Source organism: Aplidium turbinatum, chromosome 10 (assembly GCF_918807975.1).
Source record: "Aplidium turbinatum chromosome 10, kaAplTurb1.1, whole genome shotgun sequence".
NCBI classification, from domain to species: domain Eukaryota; kingdom Metazoa; phylum Chordata; class Ascidiacea; order Aplousobranchia; family Polyclinidae; genus Aplidium; species Aplidium turbinatum.
Genome location: NC_137481.1, coordinates 14,615,558 through 14,640,883, shown reverse-complemented (window position 1 = coordinate 14,640,883; position 25,326 = coordinate 14,615,558). Strand labels below are relative to the sequence as shown.

General features: G+C 41.6%; 1 protein-coding gene across 1 annotated transcript in view; it reads left to right on the top strand.

Annotated features, from left to right (window-relative positions):
• Positions 1-712: 712 nt before the first annotated feature.
• LOC145778987 (uncharacterized) overlaps positions 713-25,326 on the top strand; it is a 57,169-nt gene continuing 32,555 nt past the window's right edge. Inside the window, exons 1-19 of the mRNA XM_082590568.1 lie at positions 713-903; positions 1,044-1,184; positions 1,396-1,573; positions 2,024-2,193; positions 2,406-2,626; positions 5,459-5,659; positions 6,138-6,349; positions 10,426-10,564; positions 10,898-11,303; positions 12,263-12,668; positions 13,111-13,316; positions 14,239-14,459; positions 14,565-14,861; positions 15,123-15,428; positions 22,338-22,452; positions 22,938-22,983; positions 23,614-23,789; positions 24,108-24,241; positions 24,949-25,159. Of these exons, the coding sequence (XP_082446694.1) occupies positions 713-903; positions 1,044-1,184; positions 1,396-1,573; positions 2,024-2,193; positions 2,406-2,626; positions 5,459-5,659; positions 6,138-6,349; positions 10,426-10,564; positions 10,898-11,303; positions 12,263-12,668; positions 13,111-13,316; positions 14,239-14,459; positions 14,565-14,861; positions 15,123-15,428; positions 22,338-22,452; positions 22,938-22,983; positions 23,614-23,789; positions 24,108-24,241; positions 24,949-25,159 (3,977 nt within the window). The remainder of the gene's footprint in view (positions 904-1,043; positions 1,185-1,395; positions 1,574-2,023; positions 2,194-2,405; positions 2,627-5,458; positions 5,660-6,137; positions 6,350-10,425; positions 10,565-10,897; positions 11,304-12,262; positions 12,669-13,110; positions 13,317-14,238; positions 14,460-14,564; positions 14,862-15,122; positions 15,429-22,337; positions 22,453-22,937; positions 22,984-23,613; positions 23,790-24,107; positions 24,242-24,948; positions 25,160-25,326) is intronic.

The window sequence follows — 25,326 nt, the reverse complement described above, 5'->3', positions numbered from 1 at the left end:
GTCTGTGGGAGTTGGACGCAGGCATTCAGTGATTATGCGCATGGTGTCGTTAAGGGCGATATCTACTTTTCCCGCGTGTGTGCTGCGGCACCAGACTGGAGAAGTATATTCGGCAGCACTGTACACAAACGCTAGGGCACTAGTGCGCAGTGTTGGGGTTTTGGATCCTCATGTGGGGTTTTAGTTGCCGATGTGTGGTTAGCCTACGGTGCAATGTCTACTTCATCATCAGTCCTTTAAGGCAGTCTAACTTTTGGTTCTTATCTCTTTCTGCTATTCCTCTTTCCTCACATTATGTTTCAATTAAAAACTGTTCAACCCGGTGACTTTTGGTTGTTTCCAATCAGACAGGCTTTTAACTATTTTTCGCGACAGCCTGTCACCTTATAGTCTATTTGCATTATCTTCCCTGCGTGGACGGAATCGGTGAAGAGCCGCATGAGGATCGAAGAGGTTATTAAAAGTTCATTTTTTCAGACCTTTCTTTTTAAAAGATTATGAGCAGGTTGATGCATATTTTTTTTTAATTTCATTAAAATATTTTTTATTTTTTTGTAGTTTACTTGAAAATATTAGTTCTTCTATGCATAATGTATATCAAAACAATACGCGTCTACTATTTATCCACTGAACTGTCTTTTTGTTGCAAGCTGGAGAAAAACGAAGAAAGCGAGAAGTTGGTCCGCCAGGGAGAAGCTTCGATAGTTTAGCGATGCCTTCAGCCAGTTTTCCAGACAGCAAGATTGTTCGAAGGCAGCGACGGTCAACAGTCCACTCATTATGTGGAGACATATCACAAAAACAAGGATATTGCAGCTTAAGCAGAGCGATGGGGCATTGCATCAGGCAGTCAGTAGTTGATGAGTGCAGACATACATGCGGATTCTGTGCGTACGCGGAAAGGTCAATTGATGTTGAGTATTTACAGTAAAACTGAATTTCTTTATTTTTTCGTCAAGATTCATGCCGTTTGCGTAGCATTTGTCTCGGCATTTGCTGCATTTAATGCGTTTTGTCAATTGCATTTTTGAAACCTGATTCAGTTGGAGCGACTGGTCAGCATGGAGCTCTTGTACACGCGATTGTTCTGGAGGAAAACGGATGAGGATCAAGTCATGCATCAACTGTGGCACCACCAAGATTGATGTGGAAGAATGTCCAACATCAAGATGTACGCCATCCGAGTAAGCAGAAAGCGCAATTTAAAAATCCGCAAGCTTTTGTTTGAAAGCTTCCCTGCAGACAAAATTTGTCCTTTATAAATCGATTGATTGTCGATTCAATGTCTGCAGATGTTGAACCAACATAAAAATGACAAACTTTGCGAGCAGGAAAACAACATCCTTTGCAACGTGTAGGCAACCATGCTGTTTGGACTTTTACATAATTTTGCAGAATAAAGAAGTCAGGTAGAATCTCCAGCGACCTAGAAGAACGGAAAAAAATATTTACAATCAAACCGAGAGCTTACAATGACGAAGGCTTTGGATTGGAAAAGGATAACAAGGAATTTAAATGTGGGGCAAACGGATTCGCATGCGAAACTTATAACCACTGCATCAAAGATACCCAAGTAAATAGCTGCTTGTGTTAAAAAAATCGTTGCTGCCTTTTGCTTACACGATAAATAACGTTAATTTTTTTTTATAAAATGAGAAATATTAAACTTAGCTTGTTGTATCAAATAGAAGGTAAGTTTGGAAACTAAGCAGTTACAAACTTTGGGAGAATAGCTTTAAAAGCGAATGGTAGGCTACTGAGTTTTATGAATAATGTCACGTAGTTCCGATAACAACAAGTATTTGGCTTTCACGGCATGCATTGTTACGTTGCCATAATATGTTACATTTTCTGCTATTGTAAATTGAAATGAATGTGGAGCTATGCCGAAATAAAATTGATTGATACATTTAGACAATAGACATAGATGGAATGATGTTATAATAATTTCTTGTCAATAACAGGCTTTTTCGGTTCCTATCATGGTGCAATTTCGATAATTCGTTGCACGATTCCACCACAGGTGTGCAACGGCTATTACGAGTGCACAGATCAAAGCGACGAGCCCGGAAGTTGCCCTCTTGGCTTTCGCTTCGACGGGACGTTTGTGATACAAAACTGGGCCACACACAAATGCGTGGATGTCAGATATGAAAATGATCCCTCAGGGCTGGGAAGCACTGCCATTCCATGGTTTGTACATATCCAGATAGCAAAATCCGTCATTTTTGCATTACATGTAAATTTACTTGTAAAAATTTTTACATGTAAAAATGTCAGATTTTGCTGTCTGGAATAGAATGATAAGCTATATGCTGGATTAGTAATCGTAGCTGTATAAAAAAAATTACTGTAGATGCTGATTTGTAGAGATTGCGAAAAGTTAGCTACTCCTTGTTGTTCAGGGCGTTCACCAGATGTCCTGGGCAGCAGAGTCCGGAGTTGAAGCGGTACTGGTGGCGCTACATGATTGGTCGACGGATACGATTACGTGGATTACTACGTAACGAACACTCAGGACTGTGTCTCACCCTGAACGTGACAAGACCATCGGGCAGGGTTACGTTGAAAGTTCTAATGACGTCATGTGATTTTTCTTACCGAAACAGATTTCAGCTTTGGGATTGTAAGTGCTTGACTCCTTTTAAACATCATCAATTTTTTGCAAATTTATTCTTTTAATTTTACTTGTTTTCTTAGCGATTGATTGTTGTGCTGGTGGATTGAATATTTATTGCAAAGGAACAATATTTATTGCAAAGCTCTCGTGCAAGCCGTAATGGGTCTTTACGACGGTGCAAGGACGAGAGTTCGCGTTGGATCTGCCCTCTCAGACGAGTTTTCTGTGAATGTCGGTGTACACCAGGGTTCTGTCCTCTCTCCTCTAATCTTTGCCATTGTAGAAGATTCATTAATGGAAATACTGTACGCCGATGATTTGGTTTTATTGAGTGACACAATGGAAGGTCTGAGAGGGAAATTTGAGAAGTGGAAGGAATCGTTTGAATGTAAAGGTATGCGTGTGAACATCAAAAAGACAAAGGTCGTAATAAGCGGAACGGAAGGGGAAATCACAATGAGCAAAATTGACCCATGTGGCGTCTGCGGAAGAAGAGTGATGGCAAATTCTGTTACATGTACGAAATGCAAGAAATGGGTGCATGGAAGATGTGCAAAGATGAAGAGAGTGACATGCAGATCTGGAGATGGTTTTGAATGTGAAAGATGCAAGAAGATTGAGGAAGGAATGATTGGTCCTGTTGAAAAGCTGAATGACGAGGTTGAATCAGTAAATGCCTTTTGCTATCTAGGAGATAGATTGAATGCCAGTGGTGGTTGTGAAGCGGCAGTGACTGCGAGAGTAAGGTTTGGTTGGGTGAAATTTAGAGAGTGTCGAGAGTTGTTATGTGGTAGAAGATTTCCGTTGAAAATGAGAGGAAGAATTTATACTAGTTGTGTGAGATCTGCAATGCTGTACGGAAGTGAGACATGGTGCTTACGGGAAAACGAATTGGCGATTTTAAGAAGAACTGAGAGAGCGATGCTGAGAGCAATGTGTGGTGTAAAGCTGATGGACAAAAGGAATACCCAAGAACTTCTGAGCTTGCTTGGGTTGAATGAGAGTGTTGATAAGTTGGCGAAAGCGAATGGAGTGAGGTGGTATGGGCATCTTTTGAGAAGGGATGAAGATGATGTTTTGAGAAGAGCGCTGGAGTTGCGAGTGGAGGGTCGTAGAAAACAAGGAAGACCAAAGAAAACGTGGAAAAAGCAAGTTGAGGAAGAAAGTAGCAAGGTGGGCTTGACAAGAGAGGACGCGCTAGACAGATCGATGTGGAGGCAGGGTGTGAAGACGATTGGGGCACTTGGAGGTGAATCCGGCCACCCTCGGTAACGGGGACATCACCGGATTAAAACTGGACTACTACTACTACTTAGGAACGGGAAAGTGGAATTTTCGTTGTATCTGCAGCACTATTGGGAAAAGAACGACCGGTTCTCTGGTCATGGCCGCTTTTCTTAGGCGACTATACGCTATTTTAACGCTTTTGAAACACCCTGTCTTGTGAGATGTCATTTTCGATCAGTTCAGTGATGAACTTGCATGTCTTCGCCATTGTATCATTTCGAAGACTTCAGAAGTGTTACTGATTGAGTTCTTGCATGTAAAAGTAAGGATAAGTCCGGGCAACAGTAAGGTCACATCGTAAATACTGTTTGATGCAAAGTGAAAGCGGATGGAAATGAAACACCTTAGCTATTGTTGTAAAGCCCTGAAATAAAACCATGTTTGTTTCGCGAAACAAAAATGAAAATAAGACTATTATGAAATAAAACAAAATACACCATGCTATTATTAACTCTGCGATAGCCAAACAATTTACTAAAATCTTTTTATTCAAATTTTCATATGATGGATATAAAAATAAAAAAATATTAATTCTGTTTATAGATTTTACCACCTTGCACTGTCACTGCGCAAGAAACTCACATCCCGCGCTGCGCTACTCAAGCGCCTGGCAGGCTCTAGCTGGGGGGCGAGGGCCGACACTTTGCGTATAGCAGCCTTAGCCCTTGTCTACTCTTCAGCAGAGTACTGTGCACCTGTTTGGTGCCGCAGTGCTCACTGCCATAACATCGACACTGCCATAAACAGCGCCCTGCGCACAGTGACCGGATTCCTGCGTCCCACACCATTGGACAATCTCCCCATTCTCGCTGGCATCCAACCCGCTGAGCTTCGTCGCGAAGAAGCCACTCTGTCCCTCGGTCGACGGGTACTGGAGCCTAACCACCTTCTCCACCACAAGATCTCTGCTCTCCCAAACGAGCACCCCGTCGACTGAAATCAAGACACCCATTCGTGCCAGCCGCTCGGCTTCTGATCAACGAAGCTGATGTACAAGACATCTCTGCGGCTGCTTGGGCAGACCATAAATGGAGTTCTGAATGGAAGTCAACCGCCACCAGACTCTATTCGTTCATCCCCGACGCCGACACACGCCCCATCGGTCTAACACTACCAAGACAGGCATGGGTGCGCCTCAACCGTCTCCGTACGGGCGTCGGGCTTTTCCGCTCAACCATGCACCAATGGGGAATGGCCTCTTCCTCCTCCTGTGAATGTGGTGCCGAGGAACAGACCGCAGACCACATCATCAATGACTGCTCCATCTTCAAGCCACCTAACGGAGTGGAAGGTTTGCGTGTCATGGATGATGAAACCAAAGACTGGCTGCTCTCTAGTAGCCTTCCAGTGTAGTTTGGGAACATCGTGAATCTGGGGTGGTAAAAGGATAGACCTTCGGCCCCAGACGCTCACACGACGACGACGACAACCACCTTGCGCATTTCAATGTCAACAAAGATTTCTGCAGACGTTGAATCAATGTAAAAAACGACTGATTTTCTCGTCTGGGATAAGCCATCACGGTCATGACTTTGCCAAATAATATTTCAGGTGAACCATATTCCTACCGGATTCGTGTCACTTTTCCTCGGTCGGTCTTGCCTGAAGGATACCGAAGGATTCGATATTTGAGTCTCAGTAAAAAAGGCCCAGGCCAGCATTTGAACATGACGGATCGAATCAGTGAAGATACAACCGACTTCAATATGCTTGAAACAGACAGAAAAGCAATTTGCTCAGGCAGAGGTAGATCAGCGTTCGCACGGTTTAATTAGCTTAATTTTTGAATTTATGCTTCTTACAGCGCGAGTTGATGAATTATATTAATAATATTTGCGGTGTGAAAGAACGTTTTGTAGCACTTTGTTTATCGCACCCTACTCTCAACAGGCGATTTTGCATGTCGTGCTTTTAGAAATCTCTGGAATATAACGACACACTTCCAATATGGTTTTACTCTGTGAAATCGAACGCCAAGAATACTTATCTTTTGAATTTCAAACCTACTAAACAAAAGCTTCGAGTTTCATCGTTGCAATTCGTACAGGCTCAATATCTGACTAGAATCTCGATCTTTGGTTCATTTTAGTTCAGAAAATGTAATTATTTCACTTTGTCTATTTTAACACATAACCTAAAATTTGCGATTGTAATTTGTATTTTAAACGTTGTTGCTTTATTCATTGTTTTCGATTGTGGGTACTTTCACGACAAAAAGCGGTACCATGGCCATACATCCCCCGCTCCACATGCTCCAAGTCATGCGGCAACGGAACGAAGCAAATACTTCGTGAGTGCGCCAGGCATGGCAAGATGGATTGCAACGACGGGAAACGATACAAGGCGATTCCGTGCAACACGCAGCCTTGTTTTGAGCCTTGTCCTCCCGGCTTTTCTGTGATGGAATCCGATCACAACGAGCAAGACATCAACTGTTTCAGGGTAATTGCTTTGAATAAGAACCCTGCTTTCAACGCAAACTGTTGTTGGATAGCGTCACCCAGACAGCAAGATCCGTCATTTTTACATTGATTTAACGTCTGCAGACGTTGAATCAATGCAAAAATGACGGATTTTGCTGTCTGGGGATGGACACAGTGTATGAAGTAATCAAACAAAGTAGACTTCTAACAGGGTTTCCAACTGGTGACCACTGACCAAGCACTTATAGTCCGGGAGCGGGGATGGTTGACCCTGTATTGTTGTATTAAGTTTTTTTTACTGTTGATTTTGGTAGCCAAGGGTCTCTACTTTCAGAAACTGCTTGATGACATGTTGTCACCTTTGGGCAATTTGAGAAATTCAAGATGGCGTCCAAGATGGCCGCCATTATCTATAAATGACCATAACTCCCTATCCATTCACCTTAGGAAGGTGATTTTTGTCTCTATACCTAGGTTGTAGGGGTCAAGCTATCCATTAGAACTAATTATTATCTTAATATCGTATTACATAATGGTAATTTTCAAGATGGCGTCCAAGATGGCCGCCATTACCAAAAAATGGCCATAACTCCCTATTCATTTACCTTAGGAAGGTGATTTTTGTCTCTATGCTTAAGTTATAGGGGTCAAGCTATCCATAAAACGAAGTATTATCTTAATATCGTATTACATAATGGTAATTTCCAAGATGGCCGCCATTACCTATAAATGACCATAATTTCCTATCCATTCACCTTAGGAAGGTGATTTTTGTCTTTATACCTAGGTTGTAGGGGTCAAGCTATCCATTAGAACTAAGAATTATCTTAATATCGTATTACATACATAATGGTAATTTCCAAGATGGCGTCCAAGATGGCCGCCATTACCTATAAATGAGCATATCATAACTCCCTGTAGCCTAAATCCCATGTAAATATCATATTGTAGTAGACGGGCACTAATAATTCACTATTGTCTTTTTAGGTGCTGCCCGTCAGGGACCGATTAACCATGATGCACATGAGGCACAGGCTTCAGGCCCCCTGGTTTTAGGGACCCCATTTTTTTTACATTAGTACCGTATGCGTAGGTAGTGAAAGTTTTTGTGCCAGTGTGTCCACAGTTGTTATTTTTGAGTAACAATTTCAAATTGTGTAACGATTTTGCAGTAACAGTTGAGCACTCCTGCTCTGCATTGAAAGCGATTGCCAATAGGGGCCCCTAAACTTAGCTGTGCCTCGGGGCCCCGTCAGCCTTAATCAAGCCCTGCTGCCCGTAGCCTATAATATAGTATGACGATCACCAATAGTGAAACATGAATGGAGAACAATGCTTTTTCGTGTTCAAATTTGGATGTGAGAATAAGGCTGAACCGTTGAAAGACACTGGTCCTGTCAGTATTCAAAACTTTATCAAGCATAGCAAAATCTATGGGGACAGGTATCATGAACTTCTTGAAGAAAAAGTTAGTGAAAATCCTGAATGCACAGTTAAATGTCACAGAAACTGTGCTTTAACATACACTTCAAGCCTCCAGGTTCAAAGGCATAAAAGGAAGAATCCAGAAAGTTACTCGTTTTACATTCCGCCTAAGACCAGGAGACGGTCATCACTACCAGGGTTTATCTTCAAAGTACATTGTGTGTTTTGTGGTGAAACTTGTGTGCTTGAAAAATTTCCGAAACACCCAAAACGTTGGCGACCAGCATATTCATGTCGGGAAATAGGCAGCGCAGGTGGCAAGAAGTCACTCAAGCAAACTATACGTGAAGCCTGCGAACGGCGTCAAGATGAGCTATCAGAAGTTGTGCGACAAAGGGTAGATAGCACTGTAAGCGACCTTCACGCAGCTGATGCAAGGTATCATGTGGATTGCCGAAATAGCTTCTTGTCAGAAAAAATGTGGCTTCAGCTGCAACCAAGTCTGATAGCCAAACTAACATTGATCGTGTCTTTGAATCACTTGTTGTAATGATCAAAGACTCGTCCGGCATCCTGAATTCAGTTGAGTTGCATGAAGCATACAAAGAATTCGGGAGTGATAGTCTCACACGTCGTTTAATTGTCCCAAACCAGATTTACGCAAGGGTGATTTGCCTGCAGGTTATTGGGCGGGACAAGGTTGTGCTTGGTCATGAACTTGCGTCAGTTTTAACATCCATGTTTGATGATACTGGAGATATGAGGGTTGTGAAATCTAAATCTACCTTAAAGAAAATTCTCCAAGTTGAGGTGTCTGATAGAGTTGCTGGCAGCGCAGAAGGTTCTACTAACCTCTTCCAAAAACAAGAAGCAACTGATAGTTGATGATTTTGTCCAGGATAAGAAGTTTCATGAGGACAACACACAACATCATAAGTTAGTGGTAACAGGAGCAGATCCGGTGCCAATCAAAATCAGTGAAGGTGGAGTTGTCATCTCACGGCAGATCTGTTAACTTCACACGAAGAAGCGGATAACGTCATTGTTCAACAGGTCTTGGGTGGTGCAGCGCAAAATGCTGAAAGCAAAATCACCGTCGTTGCCGATGACACTGACGTCTTTGTACTGTTGCTGCATTATCATCACATGGCAAATCTCAAGAATGTTGTATTGATGGAGTCCCCAATCAAAGGAAGCGCGGTGCTTGATATAGGAAAAAAACTGTACAGAAGCATTGTCAGGTAGTCAAATGACTACTCACGGCACATGCACTTTCTGGCTGTGACATCGTCGCCTCCTATTTCATAATTGGGAAGGCTACTGCATTCAAAACACTTCGATAGATCAAACGAAATATGGTTGGGTAAAGGATGACCAAAACAAGTCCCTTCAACCAGTTACCCTACCTGATGAAGTCGAACTAGCTCCAGAGATGGTACGACGTCTAATGAAATATGGATGCCACAGTACTACTCCATGCAGTTCACGTGCTTGTAGTTGCAACTCTGCTAACATGAAATGCACAATATTTTGTGCCTGCTATAATCGGGTTGCTATAACCTGACATCATAGAATACTATGTAAGATAATTTAGTGTTACTACGGCCATCTTGGACGCCATCTTGGAAATTAATTACCATTATGTAATACGATATTAAGATAATACTTCGTTCTAATGGATAGCTTGACCCCTACAACTTAAGTATAGAGACAAAAATCACCTTCCTAAGATGAATCGATAGGGAGTTGTGGCCATTTATAGGTAATGGCGGCCATCTTGGACGCTATCTTGGAAATTACCATTATGTAATACGATATTAAGATAATAATTAGTTCTAATGGATAGCTTGACCCCTACAACCTAGGTATAGAGACAAAAATCACCTTCCTAAGGTGAGTGGATAGGGAGTTATGGTCATTTATAGGTAATGGCGGCCATCTTGGACGCCATCTTGGAAATTACCATTATGTAATACGATATTAAGATAATAATTAGTTCTAATGGATAGCTTGACCCCTACAACCTAGGTATAGAGACAAAAATCACCTTCCTAAGGTGAATGGATAGGGAGTTATGGTCATTTATAGGTAATGGCGGCCATCTTGGACGCCATCTTGAATTTCTCAAATTGCCCAAAGGTGACAACATGTCATCAAGCAGTTTCTGAAAATAGAGACCCTTGGCTACCAAAATCAACAGTAAAAAAAACTTAATACCGCAATGCAAGGTTAAGGGAAAAAATGGCGTTTGGCTCCCAGACTATTACAAGGCACTTCATTTGACATGCCAACCAGCAAGTTACTTCGCAAAGCTTGTTCTTTGCAAAGTCCAAGTTATATTGTTTCGGTCGCAAGCACGTTTTGACGTTCGCGCTTTGTTGCTTTTGCCTATTTCTGGACTTGTACTATGTCCGGCAGTATTCGTTTGCGTTGTGATGATCAGAAACGTTAATAATAAAAAAATAAAAAACTGAAGTTAGAGCGTAGCTTTTTGTACAACGATACCTTACTTTTTCAAACTTACCCTCGTTTAATAAGATTGCTTGTTAAAATGAAGTTTTTATGTAAATTTAATTTGTTGTACAAGCGCAATTTGCAGCATCATTGAATAAAATTTATGAAAATTTAAAAGTCAATTATGAAAATGTTATTTGTTAAAATTAACAAAAGGTTTTCAAAGAGCGGAGATCGTTCGGAGATGCGCAGCTATTTTGTGCTGCTCGGAATTGGTCTCTTGCTGCAGACAAGAACAAACAGACTCATGAACATATCTTGAAACTTTTGCTGGGAACAAGAAAATCGTATATTGGTAAATTGACTTTTCTTTCAATGGAATAAACCACTGGTATGATTCTACTTCTACATATAATGTACAATGCGTGACTGATAATGATTTTTTCTATGCTGATGAAGTTTATGTTTTAATGTGAGTTGTGACATTTTCGTATGATAATTCGATAGTTGTTTGGTATTTTAAAAAACTGTTTGCTTCTAATTTGACATTCAACGATCGAGTGCATATGCTGTTCTCAACAGTTTTTCGAAAATCTATGTATCATAGGCTTTTACCATCGGACTGTGATGCTAGACAGGTGTTGCTAGACAGGTGATAAGCGTTTACCTTATGCTACAAAATCTTCAGGCGCGTATGAAGACCTGTCCAAGTCCGCAGACGAACCACCAGGACACGCAGTCCGGTATGACCACGATGATCAGCCGGTCGGTGGCTTCCATCCGTGGCAACATTACGGGAAGAAAGACAATGAGGATTTGCCGGGTTGCGTCATGGGGAGAGGTGGGAGTTACCACGGCGCAGTGTCGTCATATGAAAAGGAGAGCAACTGCGCTGAATGGCCGACGAAACCTGGGCTTTACCATCCCTTGAAACAGCTAGAAGCTCCTTATTTTGATGCGACAAACGGGACCAACTATTGTCGGAATCCTTCGTTGGATCCAAAAGGACCATGGTGCTACACAAAAGATAGCGGCGTTAAGTTTTGCAACATCACAAACTGTTTTGATACCACTTCGGTAGACGGATCCACCAGGTAAGAAAATAAGATACGAGATGTACAGTAACGACTGAAATTAATTCCATTTGGTGGTGACTTTCTCGAAAAAAATGTGCATTGAATAGGATATTTAGGAGCAAAATGGTTGGAACGCCTGGTCAATCTAAACAAAAATCCCAAAATGTAGATACTAAACTCATGTTCAGCAAACGTTTCGAAAACTATACTGTTTTCATCAGTGCTTTTGAATCGATGGAATCATCATCGTTATGTTCTTTCTTCTTATTGTGGGTTGGATGCAATGCGCCATTGTTGTCGATCATGAGATGTTTGTTGTCCAAATCATTCTTTGTCTACTTTTGTTTCTTTTACCATTTATCTTATCTATTAAATCTTTGTAAGGAGTTTTGCCTCATTGTGTGTCCAATATGATTCAATTTTCTTCGTTTGACTATTTGTAAGAAAATTTTGCTTGAATTGAATTTGGATAATATCGTTAGTGATCAATAACATGATGCGTTCTACTGGAGAAAATTAAGCTAAACTATCACAAGATGTTTAAAGTGGCAATCTGCTTTTATTTCGACGTTTCGTCAATCAGACACGACTGACTTCTTCAGGGGACTTCTTCTTTAGAACGCATCGTGTTATTGAGTAAATGCCTAGTGAACAGCCTCATTCAATTTTCATGTTTAGTGTTCTTTCGTTTTCATGAATTTTTTAATATTTGCCTATATGTCCAGAGCTCGAAGGCATCAATCCGTTTCTCCATTTTTTGTGACACTGTTCAAGTTTCAGAATTGCATAAAGGGTTGACCAGATATAGCATTTTAATATCTCTTGATGAATAGCCGTTGATTTGACCTCGGTTTTGAAGTTGAGAATGAGTGAAAAAAAGTTATCTAAAAAAGACATTGCAATTTTATGTACAATAATATACTAGCATTATACGACAGTTTTTGAGTGTGCCACTTTGACAACCGAGTCTTCTTTAGGGTCTTTCCTAACGTTGACTTGCAGCATAAGTTTGCGATCCGCTCTCGCCACGGAGAATACTGGCAGCGGAAGTGGTGTCTCTCAGCTATCAATCTCAACCCTGACTTCCCGGGCTTTGCCAGACCGTGGCCTTGCAACACAGACGACGAACTACAACAGTTCTACTGGTGGTCGTCCACCTCTCTTGTAAACGTCGGCACCAAGGAATGTTTGAGTTTGGAAACCGGACCACCTAAGCATGGCGACCGACTTGTCTTCAAGCCTTGTAACAGACGGCTGGCCCACACTTACCAAGCGTTCAAGGCAGATGGGAGTTATTTCTTCCCTGGGTGGAGAACGGACGCCGGGGTGCTGAAAACACAACAGAATTTACTGAAGCTTGTGTATGATCCACGGAAATTCACGGTGCGTTATCACATATAAAATGTATTGTGGAGGTTAGAATGTTTCAATTGCGTTTACTTATCGTCTGCGCATTGTGTATCGTAGCCGACAATTCAAACATTGTTTTATTACTTTCATTATATCAATGTGTACGTGATGAAACATTTAATAACCCAATTGAGGCTTTTATTCCCAAGGATTGATTTTCTATCTGGGCCATTGTGTGCGTACCAGCATCCATCTAGTTTACTTTTGAAGTATTTTTATGATAGTTATCACAATTTTTATGGATTACGTTGTTTTGAAAATTATTGAATTTGTTTTTTAATTTCCAAAGTTGAAACCCTGTCATTTCATTTCCGCCACCTGCGATGTACTGTACGTGCTGGAAGCATTTGCTACTGCATATCTCTTCCACACCATTTATGTTGACCTTAACAAATCTGAAGCCATTTTCCAACAGGCGACGTTGCACGACATGAGAATGGATTTATTTGCATTGCATTCCAAAACCCTCGGAATGGTCAGAGGCTCCACACTGCTTGGGAAAACTCCTGCTGGTCCCTACGTTCTCTTGCGAGGTTGCGGCTCCTGCATTACTCATGATATTCAAAAAGGTTTTGATCTGATCCGCAGCGCCCCATGCTCCCAACAACATGCTGCTCAGAGGTATAAGTCTAAGATTGCGTATTCTTATGTAATTTTAATGCTTAGTTTTACATGTCTTGTAGACCTGGCATTTAAAAAGTCACAAGACATATTCCATAGTTACAGCAGAGCTGTGGAGTCTGGCAAAAAATATACGATTGAGACTTCTCGGTTTAGGGTCCACGTTTTTCAGGTGCAGACAGTTAGGTGCCTGCCAAATTATCAATTACACGCACTGGCGTCAGGATATTTAACCGCGGCGAACTGTGGAGCCCGGTCATTAGGTGCTATTCGGTGTGTCAAATTAGGCTACTCTTGATCAAAAATGTCAAATTATATTGAAAGCCCCCTCTCCCAGTAACGAAATCTTGCGTACGCCGCTGAAAGTACCCTGAATACGCGTGGTTCACTGGGTTGGGTAAACCAATTATGTCGTCTACGTAAAACATTATATGCGAAAAGTCAAGAGTGTTGTATCATATTGTTTATTTTAAATAAAAAATCTATCCAAATGAGTAACTTGAACCAAACTAACAAAATGTCGTCAATGCACCCTGAGTATGGTAGGCTAATCTTATACAATATAACTTGCTGGTTATAATAAGTTAATGGGCATTTTTTTAATTCGTTTTCGTTTCGATTTGAAAAGCATTGCGAATGCCCCCCTCCCCCCTTAAAAAACCCTGCATACACCCCTGTCAGCAGTATTACCATCAAGCATCAGACTTTACTGGGAATAGCACCTAAATGACCGGGTGCCACAATGTGCGCACCTATTTGGCAGGCACTTAACTGTCTCCATCTAAAAGACGTGCTTCGTCAGTTTATAACTGGCAACTCCGGACACGGCAAAATCCCTCCGACTCCACAGCCCTGAATTACAGTACTCAATATGTTTATGTTATTTGGAACCATGGCAACATGAAGTCAATCAATGACGCAGATGGATTGTTCTGGACGAAGGACGTTTGATGAACGCCGAGAGTGGACGTTGCCTTGCTTCGTTCGCAATGCGCGCTTACGCTATTATGCGACGGTGTGACAAAGGGGATCCAACGCAGTACTGGAATTGGAAGCCGTCGATTAATGAGAATTTAACTAAAGACGAAACGACGAAAATGAAGCACAGGGAGACCAGATCATTCTTGCGATGTAGCTGCGACGGTTTGTACTTGCGTTTTTACCGATCTTTGTATTACGGCATTCAACGCCACACAAACTTGGTGAAATCACAAACGGAAAATAATTTAACTGCTTTAATTTTTTCAGGTTTAAGTTCCATCTGTCTGACATCCACATCCGCTAGTATCAACACCACTTTTAGTTTTATTCCTGGCCCGGTTAAAAGTACCGCGTTCGGTCGAGCTGCAGATAAGCGACGAGCTAGCGTAAGAGGAATACTGGGATACCCATTCTTCATCCAAAACTCCGCGAATTTAACGAAGTGCGCCAAGCCTCGGTTAAGTTCAGAGGAGTGGGAAGAGGGAGGAAGACGCGGCGCTTTGATGAAGATCATCTTCTTTCCCTGTCGGTTGGAAGACAGCGGGTTTCTTTGGTGGTTTTCTGGTAAGCTTTGGGCGAATGGTTACTTTTACAATGCAGCTTAAGGCCTTGAAGTTCACTAACGGTGTTGGTTACAGTGTTGACGATATGCCTCACCCTATCTTGGAAAAGTAAGACACCCATCGTCAAGACATAACCGCGTGTGCTCGATGGGTGTCGAAACTGTATCTCTTCGACTGTTGGTCAAACCCTTTCACCACTAGGCCATGCAATAAAAAAAATCTGTTTTTGATAGGCACTCATTATCCTCATATTCTTTCTTAGGAATTGTTACTCAAATCAAGCACAGAAACCTGGACTTATGCTTGGATGCGAACACCGACCTTCAAAAGTATGAGAAAGAAGAGTATTTTGGAGAGCAAGGAGTTCGTCTTCGACCATGTAGCTTGGCTAGACTTGACCTGCAGTCATGGGTGTTTTCTGCTGGTCCCACCCCAAGGGATCCGAATGAATTGCCCGGTGATTACATTCGCCTGGCAGTTGATCAAAGATATTACCTGAGCATAAGGACTTTTCGAAGAGGTCAGCTGGACGTTAATGAAGAAGATTTTCTTTTGGTGATGCGAGTAAGTTATAAAAAGACGACATAACGCTTATTCATCCTACTGATTTAATTGTGAGTACTGTTCAACATTGATAGTGTCAGCTAAGTTCTTTTTCTCAATCACTATATATTTCCGTACTTGCTACCACTTAACGCCGACGATGATTACGCGTTCTTGACTAGACAAAAAGTTGAACGAACTATAAGATAAGCAAGCCACAAAACGTACAATTTGTGTGGTATTTTTGTGCTAATTGTGATAAAGCTTATAGGTAAAATAGGATTAAATTTAAAACATGTAAGTTAAAGTGGTGTTTTCTCGTTGCTGCATTTGGATAAACATTTTTTAAATTTTTTTATTAACTGCCCACTAAGGCGATTCGAAATTTCAAAAATTATGAAGAATCAAAATTTAACCTATCAATCAAGCAACCTTTAACCTTTCCTAACACTAATTCAAAGCAAATTTTTTTGTATTTTGCATAACTTTAAACATTGAGGCGATTTTATGATCAGGCGTTTGTAACAAGGACAGAGTTGCCAGAAACTAATTGTTCTAAGAATTTAACTGTGCAAAATTCTAAAAACAGAAAAATTTGGCAACCCTAATGAGCTAAATTGCAATAAGAACCAGTGTAATGGTTACTTTTTCTTCAAAAGCAGGTTCAGCATCTTCTGCGCGATCCTTCATGATCACTCTGGCAACCCTGCTGTTGTTCAGTCAGCAACAAATGTGGCTTATTCAACTCTATATCAAGAGTATAATCTCGATCGTCTTAAATCGTCAAACATCTGCTTTGCTGTAGGACTGCAGTAAACACTAACATACAACAACCTCATGCATATGGACGTAGTAACAACTACAAATTAAAAATCACTTGGAAATGTACGACTTTAACGTTTACCTATAAAATATGTGCCAAGAAAATTACAATATTGAACCACATCAACAGAAAAAGCAATCAGAACGATATAACCGTGCTCATTAGCAAATATTAAATCGTGGTCATAGCAACAAAGTTGGATTTTGTATTTGCTTTTGGAGTGACTCTCCTTGAAGCTAATCTAGCTCGAATATAGCCATCCCGTCGTTGCATGGTAGCCAGCCACACTTCCGCAGGCGTTGGTCACTTCCCGGATAAGGCGCTCCACAGCATGAGAATGACAAAGGAAATGAGCGCATTCGAACTTCGTATTCTTTAATTCGTCCAAGGTCAAGTGAGAAGTTAATACGGACTCTGTAGGTGTGGTATCCTCCCAATTAATTAACGAGTACAGTGAGTCGGCATTCCAGTTTAATTTTGGAGGTGTGAATGTGCGGATGGAAACATCACCAGTGTTGTTGCACTTACGAATGTCTTCCAAAATTCTCACAGCAAAAGATGGAACAGCAGGGTCGTCATTGCTTACCATCGCTGGAAGGAGGCTCTCACTGTGAGCATGCCACGACTTTATATAAGGAGCGACAACTTCCCGATTATCCGCAGGAAGAAGATGTAGCAGCTGGACCTCACGGAGAACATGAAATGGGGCATGGTGAATGTATGGCTTGCTTTTTATGTCAAACCACAGTGGAGCATAATTAGTGGCAATAAATGCTACCAACTTCTGGAGAGCATCAACAATCGTCCCTTGTAGAGCATGCTTTGACATGTAAAGACGACATAACCGACATGCGAGTGTAAGCCATCGTGAATGAGAAATTGGACCGGGTTTCAAATGCTTCAAGCTGTCTAAAATGTTTCCACCTTGAATTGATGTTACAAAAAGAAGAAGATATCTTTGATCTGTGAAAAGATCAGAGATAATTTCAGGTGGTACTTGCAATTTTGGGCCTTCAATTGGCTAAAATTTTGCATCCCATTCAAGGTCTTCAACATGCGGCAGAATTTTTCCATTCGGCCCTTTGAAGGAAGCACTTCCAGAAGTTGCTCTATCAAGATTTTGGAATAAATGTCGCAATGGGAGCTCATTGGTATGCAACATGCATATATTCCATTGGAGACGGTGGCCAATGTGTCGTTCACACCTGGCAATTATTCCATTATTTTTTCCCAGTATTAACAGCAGTGGAGTCTGCTCCTACAACCAACCAGTTGTCGATGAGGTATTCCTCCTTTAAAAAATTTGTTATTTCAACAGCTGTGGGCTCTGCAGCTTTCCCAAAAGGTGTGACATGTCCAATGTATTGGCCTCCCGGTTCTCCAACTAAAACTATGTGCTCTTGCTTTATTTGTTTCTGCCTAAAAACCCCATCCTCTTTTTCTACAGTAACAGTTTCAATCTCCTTCCCATCGAAGAAGATACCCTGTAACTTTTCCTCTCATCTTTTTCCTCGATCTACTTCTGTTTCTCTCTTGCGAACCTTTTCCACTTCTCTCCGGATCTTGCTTTGGTCTACTATCATTGAAGGGTCGTCTGGTGAAATAAATCCGACATCAATAAGTGTAGCATTTACCAAAACAGCAGCTTCTTTTTAACTTGTACCCCATCGCATTACTTCCCTTGCGACTGTTGGAAGTGGTAATCGCATTTGATGGCCTGGAAAAAATGTGGTTTAATAATTATTGCAATAAGAGGAATCTGTTTGTGGTATATGATGTACATAAATTATGTTACTTCTAAAAGATAAACCAGAACTTAAAGATAAAACCAGAACTAAAAGATAAAACCAGAACTAAATTTTTTAATTTCAATATTACCTTCAACAAACCACAGAATGCGAGGACAACTCGTAGCGTTGGTAGATCTGCAGTCGGGAGTTCTTTCGCGGGTCCAATGACAGAGCTTTCAGCGCTTCTAACAGTCTTCGTACAAGTTTTAGGCATTATCTTACTGATACAACAGTCTACAATTATTTTAGCGTTATTAACTGAAAAGATAGTTGAAGAGTATGGTACCGTTATAGTTTTGTGATCTTATGACTACGGTACATAACTACATACAAACTGTGAAGTAGACTAGAACTCAATAGAACACAGAACTTTTTCTAACACTGATTTTCAAATATTGAAATTCCTAGGCCTTGTACTTCATTAATCTGTAACAAACTCTACATTTTATACAATTTGTCATCGTGATTCAGTAATGTTTTAGCACCGAGCAGAAATTAGGCTACATCCAAGCAATCACCTGCAGAAACTCTAATATTTGTGTCGTGTGTCGTCACAGACCACGTTTCCATGGAACTGCGCAATCACAGAGCGGTATTTGGATCACGTGATTCAGGCGTTACGCAATCTAGTTTGGTGAATCGCCTTATCAAAAGTTGTAAATACCTAATCTTTAAACGCTTCAATGTTTAAAGTTAGAGCATTTTATTACAAAATATTTTACGGGAATGCTCTACATATTGCTACAATCCATGAGCGATAGGTTAAATCTTGAAATTTGATTTTCGAATCGCCTTACTGCCCACCATGCAGCAGCACAGTGGGAAGCCTTGATTGCATGAAAGCGTTTTTGTTGTTGCATAATTGCCAGATGGCGATATCACTGAACCAGGACTGGGAGAGCGATCTTCTTCTCTCGTGTTGTCGCTATATGTCAGGGCATCCGTTGGTTAGCCACTGCCTGGTGTCGTCATCGATGGAAATTAGGCCTTCCATACCATGGGGTGGTCTGTATAGCCGGCAATCCTTGATAATGTGGGCTGCCGTCTGCATTTCGCCACACTCACAAGCAGCACTCTCTGCCAAGCCCCAGCGCAACATGTCTGCACCATAGCGTCCAACACCAGTGAGCAAACGGTTACGCCTTGATGAGGCAAGTCTAGAGAGGCCATGTCCCAGCTGGTTTTCGGACGGGGATCTGAATACTTGGCGAAGTGGGGACGTGCTGCTTGACCATTGTTCACACCATGCCGCGTGGCACCACTGTTTGCTAGGGCTTCCACCAGAGGCTGCCAGAAGGTCTTGTGCAGCGCGTACAAATGGCTTTCTTGATTTTAGCCGCTGCTTTGGTGGATATCTCAGCGTGGTTGTGTGTAGCGGATGGCCAGGGTTTAGGGCTTTACGGCTCAGGGAAAGAACAGCACGTTGGCGCCGTAGTGCAGCTGGCTCAATGCTTGCAAGGACAGGCAAACAGTCAGTTGGAGTTGGGCGGAGGCAACCTGTGACAGTTCGCAGGCAGTTGTTGATTGGTACATCGACAAGGTCAGTATGGGCACTTCTGCACCAAGTAGCAGCACAGTATTCAGCAGGGGCGTAGACTAAGGCTAAACCACTTGTTCTCAGCACTGAGGGGCTAGCACCCCACCTTGTACCAGCAAGACGTTTCATGAGAGCAGTGCGAGCTGTCACTTTTCCGCGTAAGTGTTCTAGGTGTTTGCGGTATGTCAGGGACCGATCAAGTCGAACTCCAAGGTATGTGGGTGTGGCTTCGAAAGGAAGTGTTCGGCAGTTATTTTTGATGTTAATTTTCCTGTTTGACTCTCTATTACATAGGTGGAAGACAGAAGTCACGGTCTTCGCTTCACTCAGCTTGAGGCGCCATTGGTGCAGATAGGAAGATAGAATGTCCATATCCTTAGTCAAGGTGTTCTGCACTGTTTCCCATTTGCGGTGAGAATAGAGAATAGCCAGGTCATCTGCGTATGCGTATTTATTAGAGGAAGTATTTGGAAGGTCATAAATGTAGATGTTGAACAACATTGGGGAGAGAACAGATCCCTGCGGAACTCCATTTCTTAAACGTCTCTGTCGACTTTTCTTTCCGTCGCTGGTTTTAAGGATGAAGCTGCGGTTGGAGATGAGTTCTACAATAAACTTAACCATGTGTCTATCTGGGATTATCTGCAGCAGTTTGTAAGTGAGTCCTCTGTGCCAAACAGTATCATATGCCGCAGTAAGGTCGAGGAAGACCGCTCCCGACTTCAAGTTGGCCTCAAACCCATCTTCGATGTTTTGTGTCAGCAAGGTTACTTGGTCGACTGTTGATCTTCCTCTCCTAAACCCCGCCTGTTCTTGTGGGAGTTTGGGGTCAATAACGGGTTCCATTCGTCGGTGTAAGACGCGCTCCAGTAGTTTGAATGGCACGCACAATAGGGAGATGGGGCGATAGCTCTTTGGGTCAGTTACCGGTTTGTTTGGTTTTGGGACTGCAACAATCAATGCTTTCCGCCAGAGTTTAGGGATTTTTAGGGTTCGCATGCAATGAGAATAAAAATTTCGTAGCCAATTAATCATTTCCTTTCCTAAGTTTTGTATGAATTCGGGGTGAATCAGGTCTGGTCCTGGGGCCTTCCCTGCTTTCAGTAACTTTATGGCTTCATTCATTTCTTCAGTCGAAAAGTCTTCAGTTAGTTCATTGTTGCGCGTGTCATCCTTCCACATTTCTGATGTGAGGCTTGAGAGTCTGCGTTGAAATTTGCGGTCTATTTGTTGGTGTCGTCCATTTTCCACAACCTGCGATGCAATGGCATTAGGTGTTACAGGACATTTCGAACAAGTTCTGGAACTTCTTCCAGTCAGGCGATTGACCGTGTTCCATGCCTTACGGCTGGAGTGGGTAAAGTCTATACCTTCGACTGTCTCAATCCATCGCTCCTGACGTTTGGTGTTGAGGTGCTGCATCAGGCTTTCAGACCTCTCTTGGAAGTCTTCAGGTGTTTCGGAGTCATTCAGGTCTTCGTACATACTTTGACACATTTCGTCCCAGCATGGTATGTATTCCTTGCGTTGGCCACGGGGAATTGCCTGTTTAGCTGCATGCCGAAGCAGATCTGTGAAGGCTGTGTAGGAGGTATTGACATCTGCATTATTGGGTGGGGGTAGGGTATGAACTAGTTTACTCGTGATTTCAGAGAATTGCTTCCATCTAGCCTTCCTAAAGTTCCAGCGTCTGACTGGGTTGGTTGGTGGCGGTTGCACAATGGATGCAGGAAAGATTATAGAGGGTCTGTGCTGAGATTTGGGAAATTTTTCTATGATTTTACGATCTGGGATGGATTCGCCTTGGAGTACTCCTGCAAAAGCAAGGTCAGGATTGGTTCCTGTGTTCCAGCGTCCGGATAGAAAACTATCTGGTTCCCGAGGATTATATAAAAGGGAAAGATCGTTTTTGGAAGCCCATTCATTTAAAGTTTCACCATCAGTGTTGTTGTTGCAATAACCCCAATCAGTGTGACGGCAATTAAAATCCCCTGCATATATGCAGGGTGCAGGAAATGGTGGTAGTGATGTCGAAAGAAGTCTACTTGGAGGAGGTTTGTAGACATTTACAACAATCGTATCCTGTATTCGTACTGCGATCCATTCAAGATCACCGTCTGCTGTGGAAGTTGCCTCTAGTATCCAGTGAAGGTCTTTTTTAACGAACGTTGCTATTCCATGCTTATTGCTGAGGGTGCAGGCAGCAAGATCAAAGTGTGGAATCTTAAGCTTCTCCGGGGTCAAGCAATGGGTTTCCTGGATGAGAATCACCGCTGCATCGTTGTTGTGGGCAAGCTGTGTGATGATGTCTAGTTTAGCGTTAGTGATGCCTTCAACATTTAGTTGCAGAATGGTCACTCCTTGACCTACAACAGCTGGTGCTGTTCGCCCTGACAAGGGCGCTGTGCTTGGTCTGGGGGTACCATTCTGATGATTGTTCTTCCGCATGTTGACTTTTATAGCGACAGTTGTAGCAAGTTTAGTTTCCCAAAGTAGGTACTTGCGGGGACGACCACGTGGAGGTACTTGCTTTCGTCCCCGGGGAGAGCGATGAACGCATAGAACCAAACATTTTTTTTATGAATACAACACTTTTATATGTTTTAGGCTATACACTATACATAGTATACAGTATTGAGATGAAGTCTAAACACAAAATACCAGCTACAGCGGCATGCATTGCAAGGCTGGTCTCTATTCAAAATACGATTTTCAATCGTGTCAACTTCCTTGCTATTTTAAAAAAGTTTTCTCACACTCAATAAGCGGTTTTGTTCAAGAGAGAAGACAACACTGACAAATGGGATGCACTCACAATGCTTCATAATGCTATTCACATTTCTGAGATGATTGATTGCGCATTGCCCTGGACTAAAATGGGCGACTACAGAGGAACAAGGTAACGAACGACTCCATGGAAGCCAATAATGTTTGCGTTATTTTGTGTATTTATTGTTTTCTCTTTTAACTAAAATAATGTTACATCGTGTAGTGTTGTTTATTCTTATGTAGCATTTTTCTTTCGTAGCGTTCTACAACTAGGCAGTTTTTAACTTTTGCTCCTTATTCGATGTTGTATCATATTTGCGATGTGACGCTAGTATTGACTTGCTCTCGCTGGTTTACAGTACACAACACAACAGACGATTGGTATTTCACTATTTTAAAAGTTTTTAACATAACTCGGCCAGGAATCGAACCCAGTAAGCAACGACCAAATCGATCGGTTAATTTTAGACTCCTGTACACTGTGTAGTGTGTATTAAGTTTGTTGGTATGTGCCACAGCTTAAATGAAGTCGCAATGATAGAACGTTTTCAGTTAAAGATAGCGGCTTCCACACTTCCATTACAGTAATTGAACTGAGCACTGTTTCTACCACAGATCTTGGACGAGGTACGGTATTCGCTGTCAACCGTGGAAGTCTCAGGTAAAAAATGGCAGCTGCTTGCCTTGCTAGTGGTTTGATAGATCGACGTTCCTGATTTTAAATTTTGTTCTAGACATTTAATTAAGTATAGAAAGTATGGTAAAAAAAAAATTAGGTTTTTTGTTGAAATGAATATCAAAAATATCTTTTGGTAAAAGTTTCTTGTAAATATTTCCCACGGATGATGTTAAGAAACTTTTCTTGGGATACTTCAGCTTAGCCTATCGATTGCCGTGTGGATCACAAAGATGGCGAGTGATCTCATGACTTCACGATTATTATGTTTGATTCTTATCTCTTGATTTATTATTTCTACAACATTCCAATGTAAATCTTGATGTTAAAACGTTTTGTAAGCAACTGCTGAAAAGATACACCATTGAATGATCACATATGTCAATGAGAACGTCCGAAAGCAAGCCAACTAGGTTGGGACGTGATTCCTTCAGGATTTAGGATTTTTCATCCAATTAAACCCCAATCATGTTATGCGTGAAACCCACTAACAATAAAGATATGAGCTTCTGAGAAAAGTCTGTTTGGACCTTTTGAGTCTCTCACTGGTACAGTGGTACGATACCTGCTAACAGGCACGGAATGCATTAAATAAAGATCTTTATTTGTTTGCAGGTGCCCCACAGGCATCCTTTTGTCCCAATGACCCATCCAGCGTTTGATTTAGTCGAAAATAGATGTCGTAAACCACCGGGCGATCCAGTTATAATAATGGACCGCAAGTATGAAGATCACGCTTACTGCATGACTTTAGATCCTGAGATACCATGGCAAGATTGTCTTGTCTCGAGGTACGAATAAACTTTGTATTTTACACATTATTTGCATTCACTTACACTTAAACATGGTTTCGTTTGAAAATTATAGAGTCCTGTCAGAAATAGGGATTGTCTGAAAACAAGAAACGGAGCAGGAAGGTTTGATCGGTATTTTTGCCAGCACTTGACTTAAGGAATATCGCAATTTAAGGCTAACATAAGAATGCCAAAGGCCTTGATTTTTCAAAATTCACTGATCTTATAGCTTCATAGTTTTGCTGCTTTTATGTTGATTGTTTGAATTGTATCAATTACACTGATTGTCTGCCACTGTTGTTTGACTTCTCCCAGATGTCCAGTTCCAGGTGTGATAGTTATCGACGCCACCACTAAAACGTGGGAAACCTCTCTAGGAACAGACAGACTTCCGTTCACCTGCCAAGTAGTAGGGGAGTGCTACTACGGTGTCGGGTTCACCTTTCACGGTAGTACAAATGTACTTTTGTTGTTTTTTTAAGTGCTAAATCATTTCTTATTATTAGTTATAATTTTTTCTATTACAAATTAAACAATAAGGCAAAGAAGATTTTGAAACTGAGCTGACTCGCTCAACTTCAGTCCGCTGTCAGATTCAAAAAAAGAAATGGGTATGAGTTCGTCTTAATTCGCACTTGTGCTTTTCCATGTACCTGTATCAATACTATTCGTAAACGCAAGCTCCTCCGATAGAGTTTTGTTGATGACCTTGCATTGCAACAGTAGATACAATGGTACATGGTAGAGAGAGCTCCCAGAACCGATAGCGGTTTAGTTGTGAAGTGTTTAACATAGTTTTAACTTTAATTAAGTGTTTGTCGTAAATTATTCTCAGTTATCTATGAGTAAAACTTGTAATGGCAAACGTTCAGAGCAGGAAACAATCTTCTGAGACACTTGCTCGGATTGTAGTACTACCCCATTCCCGCAAATTCCTCCATAATTCCTCATCGTACATGACACCAAGTTTCAACAACATCATATGCATGATGGCTAGTTGTCTGTTTACTACCTACCAAAACTGTTCCTCAGATACCCATTTGAATGAGTTTTACAATCACTTGACTATTTTCAATAATATATACAATAGCATCAATAATATGTTAAATAACGTTGATTTACTCGTTGATACCGTCAAGAAACCTTCCATCAACAGGCTACACCAATTGGACTGGACGTGGGTTTTGCTTGAACTGGAGAAAATACTACAAAGGCCACAACAAGTGGCCTGATCACAGTCATTGTCAAAATCCTACCAATAGCTTCATGAAGCCTTGGTGCTGGGTGAAAGTCGATGTCCCACAATATTGTGACACTCTCACCCCTTGCGTGACACGGTGTCTCAGTCCTTTGAGTAAACTGAGAAGGTACCGGTGCACGTAGTTTGCTTATTGTAATTTGTGCTTTTGTTATCATTTTTATGACCTTACCTATAATGATGCCCTGACGTTCCAATGCTTAGAAGATATGTCTTATTTACATTGTGGAAAGGACTTGGCATATTTGCGTCTTTGTAACGTTGTGAGTCTCGAAA